Source organism: Periophthalmus magnuspinnatus, chromosome 4 (genome assembly GCF_009829125.3).
Source record: "Periophthalmus magnuspinnatus isolate fPerMag1 chromosome 4, fPerMag1.2.pri, whole genome shotgun sequence".
NCBI lineage: Eukaryota > Metazoa > Chordata > Actinopteri > Gobiiformes > Gobiidae > Periophthalmus > Periophthalmus magnuspinnatus.
In genome coordinates, this window is record NC_047129.1 from 21,842,992 (window position 1) to 21,860,195 (window position 17,204).

The 17,204-nt window shown below is 42.0% G+C and overlaps 2 protein-coding genes across 3 annotated transcripts in view; one reads left to right on the forward strand and one right to left on the reverse strand.

Moving 5' to 3' along the window:
* Nucleotides 1-85: 85 nt before the first annotated feature.
* On the reverse strand, nucleotides 86-7,865 carry trmt13 (tRNA methyltransferase 13 homolog). Of its 2 annotated transcripts, XM_033965583.2 has the most exons (11): nucleotides 7,405-7,865; nucleotides 6,937-6,986; nucleotides 6,785-6,851; nucleotides 5,320-5,376; nucleotides 4,646-4,715; nucleotides 4,135-4,241; nucleotides 3,626-3,793; nucleotides 3,321-3,393; nucleotides 3,163-3,237; nucleotides 2,261-2,669; nucleotides 86-463 (listed from the first exon to the last, which is right to left on the reverse strand). In XM_033965583.2, exons 1-11 carry the CDS (start codon nucleotides 7,564-7,566, stop codon nucleotides 223-225), a joined length of 1,479 nt encoding a protein of 492 aa, XP_033821474.2. In that variant the 5' UTR covers nucleotides 7,567-7,865; the 3' UTR covers nucleotides 86-222. The 2 variants fall into 2 exon arrangements, with proteins under 2 accessions (XP_033821474.2, XP_055077135.1); XM_055221160.1 differs by lacking the exon at nucleotides 7,405-7,865 and having other exon boundaries at nucleotides 166-463; nucleotides 6,785-6,846.
* Nucleotides 7,837-17,204, forward strand: part of map1sa (microtubule-associated protein 1Sa) — a 25,806-nt gene continuing 16,438 nt past the window's right edge. Inside the window, exon 1 of the mRNA XM_033964860.2 lies at nucleotides 7,837-8,034. Within this exon, the coding sequence (XP_033820751.1) occupies nucleotides 7,857-8,034 (178 nt within the window). The 5' untranslated portion in view covers nucleotides 7,837-7,856. The remainder of the gene's footprint in view (nucleotides 8,035-17,204) is intronic.

Consider the following 17,204-nt stretch of genomic DNA (forward strand, 5'->3'; position numbering starts at 1 on the left):
ACATACACACACACCTTTATGTCTAGAGTGCGAGAGGATCCGGTCAAAAATGGCACTTGGAAATGGAAATAATTCTCATACAGTTAAAAGAGTTTAAATACATGTGTTTAATAAGAATTAAACAAACATTTGAAAGTGAAAATTGTATAATAAAAAAGTGCCCTTCTTTGGTTGATTCTGTCTCACTTAAGTTTATTTCATGCTTTCAGTGTACTGGATCTGTTAGTGCACCTGTGGTGTGTCTTTGGGTGTTGTTGGTTCAGTTGGCTGTGACTTGGCTGGTTTTGATGTTTGCGTAGTAGGTACAGCAGTGAGCAGGACGTTTTCCAGGGTGACCTCTGAGCTCACGTATCTGCTCAAATGTCCAGTAAAGCCTTTTTGGTGGAGATAGTGCAAACGGCCACAGTCTATGAGCAACTTACAGAGCTGGCCCACATGCTCGCGCTCTGAGGGGCTGAGGAACCTACAACAGAGGAAAAAAATTCAGATTTCAAAGTCATTTTTGCCCTAAACCTAAGCCTTATTTTTCCTTCCCAGTCAATCGTCTCTCACACCATCACCCTACTTTTTTATTTCTCCAACATTCCACAAACCCACCTTCCTTCCAGTTCATCAGTAAAACTAGCAGCCTCCTCAGCCGCTCCATCTCCCCCCTCTTCACCACCAATAACTGGACCTCAGTTGAGATATTCCGTCCATCCATTTTCTTCTGCTTTATCCAGGGCCAGGTCACAGAGGCAGCAGTTACAGCAGGGAGGCCCAGACTTTCCTCTCTACACACACTTCCTCCAGCTGTTCTGGGAGGATCCCGAGGAGGTCCTAGGTCAGCCGAGAGACCCTAGTCACTCCAGCATGTCCTGGGTCTTCCCCAAGGTCTCCTCCCAGTGGGACGTGTCTGGAACATCTCTCCAGGGAGGCGTCCAGGAGGCATCTGGATATAGATGCCCGAGCCACCTCAGCTGACTCCTCTTGATGTGGTGGAGCAGCGGCTCTACTCTGAGCTCCTTCCGTGTGACTGAGCTCCTCACCCTATCTCTAAGGAAGTGCCCAGCTGCCTTGCGGAAGAAACTCATTTCGACCACTTGTATCCGCAGTCTTGTCCTTTCGGTCATTACCCAGAGGTCATAATCATAGGTGAGGGTAGGAACATAGATTGGCCAGTAAATCGAGAGCTTTGCCTTTCGACTCAGCTCCTTCTTTACCACAACAGACTGATACAGTGACTCACTGCAGACGCTGCACCGATTCACCTGTCAATCTCACACTCCATCCTTCCAGTTGAGATATTCTCGCCAATGAATCCACCATTCTCTACTTTAATCACATCACTACGGTCTACCTTCTGGGACTCTAGATGCCACTTTGTTCATTCAATAAAATAAAGTGATGCCCCTCATTCATTTGTTATTATCGGTCTTTCTGATATTTTATTGATATAAAATGTATCGAAATGTTGGCCAAAAGTCAAATATAGGCCCAAGAACATGTATTTCAGCAAAATTAGTCTTGCCCCAGTGCAGATATTTTGACTCCAGGAGCTGCTTACACAATATGTGAGCTGTCAGCATCTAATTAAGTGTTTTATCAAGAAGTATCAGGAAGTGCATGGTTAGCATGCTAGTTGTTAACTTCACCGTGATCTCCGCTCTGGACTCTGAAAATTGTGAAAAGTGCTTAGAAACTCATCACGGTGAATAATAAGCTTGAAATGTATAAGGTTATTGAGGAATAACTTTGAACCTCTGCAAACCATTTATGGTATTTTACTTCTGTGGGGGATTAACTGCTAACACATAACATTTAGGTCACCATGTTAGATTTGATTGTTTTGAAAATGATATATTAGCTGAAAAACAACATTTTTACTACTGCACATTGCATCAAGTTTGTGAAGTTGCTGTGTACAGTTTTGAATCATGCTTTTGTACATTTAAGGAGAATTGTTGTGTGGGAGCATGGATGACATAGGGTTGTGGGCTGAACACTGCACAGAATCTTACAGCAAACCGTAAGGAAAGTTTGAATAGGGCCTGGGAGAGATCGCTAAAATACTCAAATATCTAAATGTAAAACGTCTTGCATGTTTTTGATGAGGGAACATTATACATGGGAGCAGGCTCAAAAAATACATTTTGCATAATAACCCCTCTTTAAAATGAACTAGTTCTGTTTTTCACTATTTTAAAACAGTAAAAATCTGGGACAGTGCCCTTAACTGCTAAATAATACAATTGTTCTATGTGAAAATTTACATATTTACCCATTCACAGTGTCTGTCTCCTCTGCTGGTTCATGCTCTTCCTCCTGTACTTTCTGATCCTGATGTTCTTCATCCTGATTAGTCTGATTTGGAGCTGAAGCGTTGCAATTGGTCAGTCTGAGTCCACATGTCGCCCAACTGGACATGCGGCAGAAGGCAGAGAAGTGATCTGCTCCGAGCCCTCTCTGTGTGAAGAAGTCTTTGCCCACATAATGCCTCCACTGGCAGCGGTGATGACAGCACAGCGCCACAGTGAGGCCGGCCACTGCCAGGGCAGAACCCCAAGGCTCTGCAGGGGAACAGCTCCAAGCTGGTTCAGGGCAAGGTTCAGTGGATTTGAGCCGTTTGGCTGGAGGTTCTTTAGACTCACTACAGCTGGGTTTCTCCATCAAACAGCGCAGAGCCAGATCTGACAAGATGAACAATTTTAGTAGGGAAAGGGCATCATACACTGTGGGTTCACACTTGCACATATACAGTACATGGGACTAAACTGGAACTAAAGCTGAAACTAAAACAGTACTAGACCACCAAAACAAAGTCTACGTCTAAACTGGGGTTAAACCAGGATCACATAAGTGCAAGTTACCTGCGGGTTTCCAGTGCCTTAACCTGTTAAGCTCATGCCTACGCTTTCTGGACCAATTCTTGGTAAATCAATGTACATAAAAACTGCATGGTTTCTCAGTCTGTACTGTGTTTACATGGCTGATCTTGGTATGCAAGTGAAGCTAAGGCTTTGGGCTTTCTGTCTGATATGAAATCAAGCAAATATATCATACTGAGAAAAAGGTAATTAAGAGGTATACATAGAAGTTTGATTTCAATTTGACATTTAAAAAAAAAAAAAGAATAGAAAATGGATATCCACTGTGCAGATAAAAACATAATTTGCTGCATACCTGTCGCTGCTCCACACAAGTGTTTGCCCACTCCCACAACAGGCAGCCCCTTCTCCCTGAGCAGAGGCACTCGACCTGCGGTACAAACATCATTAGACGTCTATTCCCAAACGCCCAGAGCCTCAGAGGCTCAGCAGCAGGCATGGTGAGGCCCTTACCCAGGTCCAGGTGTTGAATGTCCACCTGGAGGCGCTCAAACTCTGCTTCTCCATCTGCATGTTTACCATCCACCTGCAATCCACAACACACAATGGGGCATGACATTTCCCATTTAAGTTATCCCACCTCATAATTAAATTTAAAAGAAATCTTCTTTTTGATCAATAACACAATTGTTGATTTATTTACAATCTATCTAAACTAAAAAATGAAAACCATTCAATTCCAAAGACTATTTAAAACATGAACACTGCAGCCCTGAGTATATTACAGCCAGATAAAGAAGAGAAGTGGAAGATCTTACCTTGAAGCGCGTGCTGCTCCTCTCAACCAGCAGCACCTGTAGCTCCGGTTGTCCCCTGAGAGCCTCGTGGATCCAGTGGGACAGTTTCCCTCGGCCCGCTCCAAACTCCACAAAACAGTGCCCCCCTCGCAGCAGCCCCAGCGCAGCTATGTGACCCAGGATGGATGCCTGCACAGTACAAGAAGGGAAATGGTCAGAAAGCTTTAAAGCTTTGCTTGTGTACCTGCTGTCGGAGGCCCGTGACTGCACCTGCTGTCAGAGGCCCGTGACTGCACCTGCTGTCAGAGGCCCGTGACTGCACCTGCTGTCAGAGGACTGTTATTGTATCTGTTTGTCAGAGGCCTGTGACTGTAGCTCCTGTCAGAGGCTTAATATTGCACTTGCTGTGAGAGGCCTCTTCTTGTACCTTCTGTCACAGAGCTGTGACTGTAAATGCTGTTGGAGGCTTAATATTGTGCCTACTGTCAGTGGCCTGTTTTTGTATCTGTGTCAGACGTCTGTTATTATACCTGCTGGCGGAGATGTTTGTAAGCTGACTCTCCATTTTTGGGGTTGTCCAATTCCTCCTGTAGAGCAGCATGGGACAGAACCTTCTCTTCTAGTTCACACTGCAGTCCTACAGCCATGCACAGAACATGAAACATTGTGGAGTTTAAAATGAAATTAAGACATGTTTTTATAAAGAGAGATATACAAGAGCTTTGACTTAAAATGAATGAATGGTATGACAAGTTGCTATGTGACATTTTTAACTAATTTTAAAAAAAATTATCGCAAGTACAGAGTGCGGGGATAAGGGGTAGGTGAAAACAAATTTTCTGAACACTCAAGGCTCAAAGGTAATAACAATACAGGAATACTCAAACATGCATGAACCAATCAAAATAACTGAGTGTGATAATGATAATGGAGCATACATCTAACACTAAAAAGATCATAAAAGTTGACTTTGCACAATACATCCCATTAGAGCCGCTCTTTGGGAATGACTAATATCGGCATCTATTGTGGTGCACTGACCTTTGCAGGCGTCTTCCAGTTTGTCCAGCAGACACTGCAGTTCTGTTCGGCTGCGCTCTGACAGACTCACCTGCTCAACACATCACAATAAAGAGAAACTACAGTCACGTGACTCGTATGGACTTGATTTATTTGATGGCATTTGTTGATTTATTAAGCATGGGTAATAATAGTAAACATGTCAATTCTTCATAAAAGATCATCTGTTTGGGTCACCGATGAATACATGGGCAAAACAGGGGTCACTGAAAAGACTGTTATAATCGCCATTTGTTTATTTGTTAATGTAAATCTACAGTAAGCGGAAAGTGAGCGAAATGGCCCAAAAAAAATTGATATCACTTTGTTCTTGGAGCTTGATCACAGTTTTGATCTGCTTCTTCTGAAAGTTTATATTTCACTGTGGTCGGTTAAATCCAGCTGTGACTCACTCAAAGTTTTGTTGAGGCTGACCAACAGGAAGAGAGGGTGACAAAAAGTGTCTTTGATTGAGTATAGCTACATTAAAATGTTGCAACATTACCAAATAGGAATATATTAATATTGTTACAGGAATTAGATCAGTTAGATTTGGCCCAACCCTATTCAATGGACATTTGGCACATCCTGACAGCAAAGTATATATATTTTTTTATGTTTGATCCCGAGCTTGATAGAATAACGTTTAAAGTTACCTCTGTAGTCTGTGCCTCATCACCTGACCCAGCGTTTCTGTCCTCCACATAGTACACCTAAAAGGATAAGACTCATGTTATCTCACAGTCAAACATTATCAAGTAAATTATATATTTGAACTATGTAGATCTGTACTGATGTGATCAAACAGAATAGACTCAATCTGTCACAGCAGGTAGGGTAAAGATCTTTTTTATGTTATTCTTTGATACCAATAGCTGGTATGTTTTTAAAGAGCCCACATTACGGTTTATTTCTGATCTGTGTTATGTTGTCATTTCCTCGTCAAAAAATATCTTGAGTTTTATTTCATTCACACATGTTTAAACGACTCTATATATTTAGTTGTTCTCTCAAACAGAAAACACTCTCCCACCTTCTGATGTTATGTGGTAATACAGAAGTGCTCCACAGTATGTTTCAACACCACACCCCTAATAAAAGTATTATACATGGTTTAAAGCTAATAAGAGTCAATTTTGCGTAATATAGGAGGTAAATGAGTACTTGATGTGATGCTCATTTTCAGTTTTACCACTTTAAATTAATTTGTTCTTCTTCCAAAATTCAACTCAACTGTGCACAAATAAGTAATCTATAAATTACATGTAGTTTTAGAATTAAGTTGTGTTTCATTTTTTGGTATTTTAACAACATACACTAAAAGGTCCTGCGGTGTCAAAGACAGTTAATAAAAAGTGTTGGCAGCACGTGTGCATTATTTAATAAAATTACACCTTTATCTCTAGTTTAAATTTATAAAAGAGATAAGCAGTTTCATGCTGTAATGCAAAGGGTGTCCCACAGTGTGACATGAAAAATCACATATTTAACAAGACAAACCAGAAAGAGCTCATCTGGCATTTAGGCACCAGAAAGAGCTCAGGAGTTAAAGCTACAAGTTGAAAGAAATAATGATCATATTCTTTATTTTTGTAAAATACAACTTTTCTGAAAAATTTTGAACATGCGTCAGTGTGATGTCCTGTGGCGTGATAGCTGTGTTTCCGAAGAAAAATACAATTCTAATAGTTAAAAAGATATTCTTTAAGATGGGACAGTTACATAATTATTAAACTAGCACTATACACTTATTAAGTAACTTATTAGAATTAATTGTCCTGGCATTTTTGTAGTGAATGCCCAGCGGGGTGACTGTTGGGGCCACATTGCAGGGCATGTTAAAATGTCTCACATTAAAAGACATGCACAAAAAAATGTTACAATGCTTGTGATATGGGTTGCTAAATTGTTGTAGAACTTATTTCTCTTTTGGATTTTAACTTTTCCTTCTGACTGTATTATTCTGATATTATTTTCAGATTTATATTCAGGTGCTTCACATCTACATTTAAAGTATAGCTAAAACACCAATAAAAGGTAGTGTTGTCAAAAGTACAGACGCCTGTGGGAAAATAACAACCCAGAAATATGCAACCACGTCTATGTATGGACGCTACCTACAGGTTTAGGTTTCTCTCTGGAGTTGCACTTCTTCAGATGTTTTTCCAGCTTGTCTTCACTCACTGTGCTGGGAAGATTAAAAACAAAAAAATGAAACCATTAAAAAATTAAACAAATGTTAAACTGGAATTGTTTTTTGAGAGCTGACTTACTGCTTTGGGTCTAATGGACATATAATCCTGCGGCTGCCAGGTCCTTCCTCCTAAAAAAAAAAAGAAGAAGAAGAAGAAAAAAAAAAAGAAACCCTCTTTTAAAAAGAGAGTAAATCATCTGAACCTGAAGACTTAAGTCTATCACAAATGTTCCTCTCTGGAGAGTTTGCATGTTCTTCCTGTGTCTGGGTAGGTTTCCTCCAGGCATGTCAGTTCCTCCCATCAACCCAAACAATACACCATAGGAACTCAAGATCTGGAGATGGGTCCGCAGACGCTGTACAGCAGTAGCTCACTGCTCCTGGCAGGTTGCCCCAGCGGCACTAATTGAAGGATGGGCCAAATGCACGGAATGTTTACTATCAGCTGACAGATGTTTATCCCTGCAACTTTGGGCCTTAGGCGGGGTAAACACTTTTTACACACACCAAATGTTTTTTATTTTACGAGCAGTTTATAGTCACTCACCATCGCTGCATGCTCGCCACAGAAGCGCTTTCCTTTGCCCACAATCATTTTACAGAAACGTTTCTTTCTCTCCACGAAGAACGCACACCGGACAGGCACGGGCGCCGCCATGTTGAACATGCTGACAGCGACAACACGCCGCCTACAGGCGCTCCCTCTCATTACACCTGGACCATGTCCCGTTAGTTTGAGCGTGGAAGTATTATCTTTTTTTTAATCATTAGTCAGAGGGATCAGCTGGAACCAGCAGGTGACGCTCTTTTACAACTTAAAATATTTATTTGTTGGAAGTGGTAAAAATCACAAAGAAATCCAAGGCTTGTTAAGAAAAGAACGTGTTTAGGCCACAAAGGTAAAATAAGACTTATAAAAGATTAATAATAATAAAAAAAAACTGAAGTGTGTGTGTGTACACGTTGTGATGACGTCAGCGGCGGACGGTCCAGGCCAAAATGGCGGCGGCAGCAGTAGCAGAGCTGGGCGTCGGTCCCGGTTCTTCTACTCCATGTACCCTGCCTGGCCTCTCTCCCGCAGCGGGCACAGCTGGGGCGGACTACTCGGTACTGGTGGTGGTCGGAGCCCTGCAGACTCACGGGGTACTGGACCTGATCCTGCGGCAGATTGACTCAGGTGAGTTCGGCCAAAGTTCCAAAGAAAACGAGCTCCACACGGCCGGAAACCAGCGCGTCCTTTCGCAGTAAAGCTCAAGACAACAATTTTGGAGAATGAAAATGTCAGAATAATCTACAATCTAGTGACTTTTGGTTCAAAATTTAGAAGTAAAAGTCCAAAGAATCAACTCTGAGACTAGACTGCGCCGCCCACACGATCAGATAAGTTTGTTGACAGTGGAGCCATGCTGGTCGTGCATGTGTCCCGTTAGCCCATGATGCCATCGCTCTTTCTGATTATTCTCTCTTTGTTTAAAACTCAACCAGAACCGCGTTGGTGTGACTCCAGTGCTTTCATTCACATCACGGGGAGAGGGTCATTTCAGGGTCCCGTGGCTTCCTCCGCCGTGGACACCCTGGAAACAGCTGTTGGGAGTTTAGTGGTTAATTTTAGCCGTGATATCACAGCGGACACAGAACATCCTGTGCGAAATCTGTCTGAGTGGCTCTGCGGCTGTTTCTGCATCTGCTGCACTTTAGTTTACACCAATCTACGGCTGCTGCTTTTGCCAGCTCTGGGTAGTTGACAAATCACTCACCGCAAAAGGTTGGCATAGGGATTTGTTTTGAAAATACAGTATAACCGGATGTTCAAACAAAGCTTGAACAATTTACTAATACAAGAGACTTTTTGAGCTCGGACATCATTTGTGTGACTTGACATAGTCTGAATTTACACAGATGAATTCAAGTGCCTTGTGTGAGGGACGGCATCTGGTGCAAAACCCTTAGAGAAAAGCACTTTATTTGCTCCTTATTGATACATGACTGTTTTTATGGTTCCTGTAATCTTCTCCTAGTGATAAATGACAGTGGGTGCAGTGGCATTATGGGTTTCAGACAGTGAGTTTGCTTTCTGAACTGGGTGCTGCTCTAGATTATCGACGCACGTTTGATTGCCTCTCTGTCCCTTTTTGAACTGATAGTGTCTTCAGGATATATTTCACTATTGTGTGAAAAAGTATAACATATAAGAATCACTCTTATGTGTTGTGGAAGATTGTTTTACGTAGTTCCACATTTTAAAGTAAAGTGTTGTGTATCTAATGTGGGAATATGGGAAAAAGGTCAGGGCAACTCCTAATGCCTGCAAGTAAAACAAACAACCCTGTCCTGTTATACTGGAGATTAAACTAAAGCAGTTCAAAGTTGGGTTGTCAAAAGTATCAAATAAAATACAAATTAAAACTAAAACTAGTATCAAAACTACATACTCATTTGAGCAGGCATCCATACTAAAAGTCACATTCACAGGACAGAAGTAAACCTTTTCTGAATAGCTTTAGCTTTAGATTGATCTTGATCTGTATAGTATAAAATCACATTGACCTACTATACACCCATAGACTATGGACTGTGGGACTATGGATGACTGAGGGATTATACAGACGGTAATAGACAAGAAAGTGCTATTATTTATTGTTGAAATAATGTTTTAATTATCTGAGTATTGAGTCCATTCCTTAGTATCGAAATCAAGTTTGAAATTTTTGTTTCGTGACAACACTAGTATAAAGTAAGATAAAACAAAAGCTGCTTGTGTTATTATTTTTACAAAAGCGAAAGTTCGTGGACCTCACTGGATTTTAAAAGCTAAATATCAGTATTGCCAAATATTGGTTATCAGCCACAGCAGCAGGCCACATATTGGATTTCGCTATTAGCTAAAAAAATCAGTATCATCCCACCCATATCTCATTGCTATGGATTTAAATTTTATAGGTTTTGTAGTTGGTGGTTTGACCAATTTTTGGCAGTGAGACATGAGTATTGTGTGAGTGCTTTGCCAGAGCTGGTGCATTACTCTATATGTTCATCTCCATAATGTGATTGTACTCCCCCAGGCTTAGAGCAGACACTCCCTCACAGACTGCCTGCCTTTGCAGCTGGAGCTCTGGTTTCACTCTGATCACCACAACAGATTCTGAACGTTTCGTCTTGTGTTAGACCAGTTTCATTGTCAATGGAGGGCTGAGAATCAAAAAGGCATTCCATAAACTTTACAGGAAGCAAAAACAGTTTACATCCTCCTCCACTCCTCTAATAATGTGTCCTAAAGACCCAAAATGGTACAATATGTAAATAGTACACTAATGTATTGTAGTTGATAATGGAACAGAAATAACTGAGCTGATATAATAGTCTCACCCACTTACTTCCTTGTCTCAGCCTGGATTTCTGTTCATGAAAGAGGAGATCAAAGTCACAGTTGCTTCCTCATAGTCAAAATATATTTATATGTCTCATATTTATCAAGGTCTTCCTGATCTAGGGTCTTTAACTTGAGTAGAAAATTACACTTACACCCTTGACCATATTTAGATTTTTCTGATTTTTATTTTTTGTTCTTTCTAGTCTGTTCTAAAATGTGTTCACTTCTCAAGCTTTTTTTTTGTCTTTATTGATCATTTTCAAACAGTCTGTATTTTACCTCAGCTTGTTTGAACCAGCTGCGTAGTGTTGTGTACATTAAGATGCAAAGACCTAAAGCTAAACCATCTCTTCCTCTTCTTCTCTCTGCTCTGAAACTTCTGAGAATTTCAGTGAATCCTCCAGATCTTCACACCTGAGAACAACCCCACTCCTCCCTGTTGTGTAAGGCAGTGGTCACCTCTTATGATTGACTTTCACCAGGGTGCTACAGACAACAGTCCTGAAACCACAGCCTCAGAGCTGATCTTCTATGTCTCCAAGTCTCCTTTAAGACCTTGGACACTGTTTCTGCTGAGGTTCTTCTCCAACTCCTGCTCCTGTGCTTTGCCTCGGAGCTGTACAGCTATTTGCCTCTGCTGGGCGATGGTAAAATTTCTTTACACTGGTTCACTTTGGAGCAAATCAGTCTCTCCACTGTCTTAAGTGAAGCATACCACCCGTTTGAGGGGTCCCAGGCAGACCCTGGAGTGTACTGGCTCTCAGAGGGGGCAAGCATGGTACTGCTCCCGGATTGCTTAAGTTAATGTGAGGTTATGCAATAGGAAACGAGATAACCGCATGAAACAGAACGCTGACTCAAGATGGCAAAAAGCAGATATAAACATAAAAATAATAATGATCTTGTGATAAACTGCCATATTTCCAGTGACTTAATTCTAGGCAAGGCAAGGCAAATGTATTTGTATAGCACAATTTGTGTAATTCACAGTGCTTTACAGAATAAGTAGGACAGTAAAATCATACAAATCAAAACATAAATAATCACAATCATCATAAAATTGACATTAAAACAGAAGAGTGCAGACTAAAAACATTTCAGTCATATATACAGCTAAATAGAACCGTTTTGAGCCTGGATTTAAATATTGTAGTAGAGGCCTGTCTTACATCTTCAGGAGGATTGTTCCAGGTTTTAGCTGCATAAAACTGAAATGCTGATTTTCTCATGTTTAGTCCTAGCTCTGGGCACCAGCAGTGAGACATAGATCTGAGTGTCATCTGCAGAGTTGTGGTAGGACACCGTATTAACTAGCCCCACGGTAGCATGTAGATATAGAACAACAGAAGTCCCAGGATTCACCCCTAGGGCACCCCATTGGTCAGGTACATTTTATCTGAGACACAGTTTCAACAAAGTACTTCTTGTTTTCGAGATAAGACTTGAACCAGACTAGTGCCGTACCAGAGATGCCCACCCAGTCCTCTAGTCTCTGTAAGAGAATTCCATGATCCACAGTGTCAAAAGAAGCACTCGGATCTAACTGGATCAAGACTGAGACTTTGCCCGCATCAGTGTTCAGACGGATGTCATTTATCACTTGATAAGATCAGTCTCAGTGCTGTGGTGGGGTCTAAAACCTAACTGGAAAACATCAAAGGATTTGTTTATTTGGAGAAAGTTTATACGCTGTTGGTAAGCAACTTTTTTGAGGACTTTGCCCAGAAACGGTAGATTAGAGATTGGTTGGTAATTGTTCAATATTGTGACATCAAGACTGCTCTTTTTCAGGAGAGTCTCAATAACCACAGTTTTCAAAGCTCTTGGGAATGTTCCAGATTTAAGTGACATCTTAACTATGCAAGCGAGTGGTGACAGCAAACTATTGAGCACAGACTTTTTTGTATTGCTTAAGGTGACTTAAGCAATACAAAGCAAACACTTGTCATTCCATAAATGCATTTTCCAGAAAATGTAGCCATCAATGAGGATTCCAGACCTTTGCTTTGTGTTAAATGTAGCAACTTGCAGTACATGGGGCCCCTGCTGTCGGTGTATCAGTCTCCTCAGTATGACTCCACATCTGTGCTCATAAACCAGGAACAAGTGCTCTGTCTAATGGTCTGAGCTTCCTGTCTGATAATGGCACAGATAGGCCCCAGAGCGATAGCTCACTCCCTCACACAATTACAGTCACGCTTATGCAGGCCGATCTGATGATGTTCCTGCTCCTGAACGGATCTGGTGGACAGTGCCCACGCCCATAGATGTATAATATCTGGATAGGCCACACCCCCTCCGGTCTGATTAGTGGCTGGTCCGAGTTACTACAGCTCTGGCCTCTCCTATAGCTTTCAAAATTTTGTGCATTTTGTTCTTCTCCATTTTCACATGATTAACATTTTCTTAGTTCGAAATGTAAATTCCCAAAAACACGAGGATCTTGTTGCAGAGAAATTTTTATTCAGCCACCATCTTGACACACAGGTAAGAACCGCGCCTCTCGTGAGGTCTCGCGACAGAACACAAACTCGCATGGGAAGTTAACAATCTCCCTCTCTCTTTAAAGAAAAATACATTAAAAGCATATTTTAAGTGTGCTTTGGTAAGTTAACACCCTTATTTCAGAACAATAACTGCACACAAAAGTATTAGTGGCATAATGGCAGAACAGTTTTTTTTTTGGTTTAACAAAAAAAAATTAAAAACAATTACAATAACCACAAACCCTCATCTAGAGCCTTGAAAAGCATAAGGGATGAGGCTCCCTTTTTAGTGAGACAGTCGGCAAGCTGTGACTTAGCCTCTGACCAACGGACCTCTTTTATTTTCTTAGATTGTAAAAGCTCCTTGATGCTGCTTATTTCTAGCCTGAGCCTCTTCTCTGTGACCTGCTTAGTAGACTTAAGTGCATCAAAAAGTGAATGGTTGTCGGTAACACAGATAAGGGGAAGAGCATTCAGACTTGCATTTCCAGTAGTGAGCTCAGAGAACAGTGTGGCCAGAAACATTGCATTGTCTATACCATCTGACATGGCAAGGGTTTCTCCTGCCAGAGTGCTTCTCACCACACGTCTGATCTTCTTAGACTGCCAAAACAGAGGGGAAAACTTGCCATCTTTACCCATGAGTGCAATCAAAACTCCTCCCTGTGTGCCACCATCTGGAAGATTGCCAAGAGAAGCATCACTGAAGACAACTAGACTCAAATCAGCATTGTTTCCTAAGTGCTGAAACTTAAGTGTGACCTTCTCTGACTTAAGTCTACGGCTCACTTTGTTCACTTCATGAATAGACTGGACAGTAGCCTTTTTAATGTTGGATGCTAGGCTACATGTGTCAAACATTACATCTGGCCTTGTTTGTTTAGCAACCCACAAGATCTGTCCTATTTTGGACCTGAGCTGCTCTGTCTCTGTTTCGTTTAAGAGAGCATCCCTCTGCACAGCCCGGGCGGCCTGTAAATGGACTGGTTGCAGATTTTGTACGTAATTGTGCTGATGAACTAATACTTTATGACCAACTGTGGTAATGTCCATCCCCACATAAGAAAAACTCTCATGTTCTTCACGGCCTACATGAAAGGTAGATTTAAGTACAGGAATCACATTTGTTACAAAGTGCTCGGATCCTGCCCAAAGAAAATCATCTACATGACATGCCAGTAAACCTGTGACCTCAGAATGGTCATTCAGCCAATAGAACACTGCAGGATCAACCTGAGACATTTTACCACCAGTGTTCAGCATCAGTTCTTTAACCTTGTTGTACCAGTAGAGGGAGGCATCTGCAAGTCCATACACACATTTCTTTAGTTTCCACAGTACACCGTCCACACCCACTTCAGGTGGGGGTCGAATGTAAATGTCTCTCGAGAGTTCCATTCCCTGCAAGAAGGCAGATTTAATGTCCATAGAGTGAACCTTCCACTTGTTTTGACTGGCAACAGCTAACAGCAATCTAAGTGACTCAGATGCACATGTGGGAGAGTCTTTCTGCAAACTCTGAATATTTACCTCTTCAAAACCTCTTGCTACAAGCCGTGCCTTTGGGACAATACCATTTGGCGTTTCTTTTAGTGTACAGACCCATCTAGTAGATACACATTTTTGACCTCTATCTGTGACTTCCTCAAAAACATTATTGTTTTGCCAATTCTCGATTTCTTGCTGTTTAGCACTATCAAAAGAAATATCTTTAGTAATAAGAACATCATTGTCCACATTTTCAGACTCAATGTCAAGGTTGTCAACATGTGACATGTCTAATGCTTGCTTTTGCCCCTCACTGCCATCTGGCTCAAGATATTGCACATTGTACCAATCTTTGTACTGCCCTTTTGCTTTCCCTGCTCTGCTTAAGACTCTGGCAGTGTACTGAACACCATCTTCTCTGTTAGTAAATGTGACTTTCTGCCCTGTTTTCAGTTTTAAATCAGAAGTTGCATAACGATCTGTTTCAGGAGGTGTAACATTAATTTGTCTGGGGTTTTCTGTCATTTCACTTTCACTGTTGTCATTGATTTGTTCTTCTTCTTCACCTCTTTGTTCACCATCTGAACTTTCTGACACATCAATCGTCACTGTGTTTTTATTTTCTTTGTTGTTTTCAGGAGTAGTGTGCAATATCTGTTTCTCTGCATCTTGTGCATTCACTTTACTCAATCTGGACTGGTGCACACGTACAAGGATCCCCCCATGTCTGATAAACACCACAGACCCATCCTGACCAATAACTACACCTGGACCTTTCCACTCTGTACTGTCTGCTCGTTTATAGTACACTCTGTCTCCTGTCTCATACTTGTCATCTGTAGGCCTAAGCTGCTTGCGTAGTGCCCTCCTTATTCTTTCTGAGCATTCCACCTCTGTGAAAGCTCTCCTGGAGGCATGTAGTGCCGCTATGTGCTGCCCTACTCTGGTGCTCATAGTTGTGCCCTCTAGAGCAGGTGGCTTATCAACCAAAACAGAAGGGAGATTAGGATTTTGACCAAATACTAGCTGATGTGGGCTGTAACCATGCACATTGATCATACTGTTCTTAGCCATAAGGGCCCAGTCTAAAGCAATTTGCCAACCACACCCATTTTCCTTTTTCACCTTCATGAGGATCTCAGTCAGTGTCATGTTGTGTCTCTCCAACAACCCGTTGCTCCAGGGACTGTATCCTGCTGTAGTCTTAATTTCAATGTTGAAGTTTTCTGCCATGTCTCGTATCTCCTCATTGTTGAACTCTCCGCCATTGTCAGTGTAGATCCGTTTTGGTGCTCCATGGACGCTTATCCACGAGTGAATGAAAGAGTTAACAATCTCCGACGGCTTCTTGGTCCTCACAATGTTTCCAGCGCTGAAGCGTGTGAAATGGTCGATGATGTGGAGGTACCATACACCAGGTTCCAGCTCATGTAGATCCATTGCCACTGTCTCATTGTACTCTGAGGCTAAAGGCAAACCAACAGCAGGCTTGGGCTTGGTTCTGCTGTATCTTTGACATATTTCACAGTCACGAATGATTTCTTGCAGGATGACTGGACAGTCTTGATCAGTATTTCCAGAGCTGTGTATGAGCTTCTGCAGCCTCTCTGCAGAGGCATGGCCAAACTGCTTGTGAAGTTTCAGGAGAACTTTATGCTTTTCTTTTATGGACATGTCTGCAGTAACAACCAGAACATCATTGTCATTACAGCTCACTTCTGCATTTACATCTCTAATGTCCACACAATAGTGCCCTGAGCTAGTGAGCTCCAGAGGCACAGGCCGCTTGAACATGATAACTCTGTCATTCTCCATGTCCAAAACAGTTCCTGCTCTCTTCAGGGACATTTTGCTCAATAAGAGAGGAATATCAGCAGAAACTACTTCAGTTTCAATGTGGCACTTTGTAGGTCCTATTTTGGCTGGGAGTTTCACTTTTCTGTTGGAGTACACAACTTGGCCATCTCCAAATCTAAATGGTTTGTGGCTGGGAGATTCCGTTTGCATCAGTTTGTTTTTTTGTCTTTTGGTAAGATCCTTCACGTAACTGTCCAGCCACTTTTGACCACACACAGTACGTGTACAAGCCGTGTCAATGATGGCAGAGCCCAATGACTCTGTTAAGAAGATCTCCGAGTCAGTCATAGCTTTAGTAAACGGGGTAATGTTACACTCCTCCACATTTTCATCTTCAGTCAACTTAACTTCATTCCTCCGGTGAGTCTTTCGCCCAATGGTACGTGCTCTGACAAATGGCGCATCTCGTTCGCCTGCCGTATTTGTCCAGTGGATTGGTGCCTTGCTGTGGCCGCTGCCGCTGATGTGCGCCCTGTGATGGGTCACTACGTCTGGATTTTCCGGTCGGTTTTTGCTCCGTGAAAAACGCTGTATCTTGATTTTCATTGTTGTTCGTTCCACCTGTTGTCTTTCCACCAAAGATCCGTTTTAACGCTGACTTCATAGATACAAAAGTGAGCTCAGTGCACGCAGTAAGTGCGAGTTGTCTGTTTTTCTCCTCCAGACACGCCGTGTCCAGGAGCTTGAAGGCAAGTACAGCGTCAGGCAGAGTCATGTTGTACTTTTTCATTCGGTTGTATCTCTGCTCAAAGTCAATGATATAGTCCGCCATGGACACCGCACTGTCTTTTGTTATCGAGTCAAAATAAGAGTACGCTTCGTAAGCGCGGTCTTTTTCTTCTCTCAAAAACACCGCATCCAATTTTGCAAGTAACGTTTCCATACCGTTATCCTTGTTCAAATCCTCCGCGGATATTTCCAACGCTGTTTCTCGGGCTCTCCCTTCGAGCCCAAGTGCCACCGCGAGCGCCTGCTTTTTCTCGTCCAGCTCCGTAACAAGTCTCCAGATACTAACTTCATTTTTCCAACACTCGTAAGGCCTGGCTTCGTCAAACTTCGGCGGTACTCTGTAATTGGTAACCATCCTCTGCTACCATGTAAATTCCCAAAAACACGAGGATCTTGTTGCAGAGAAATTTTTATTCA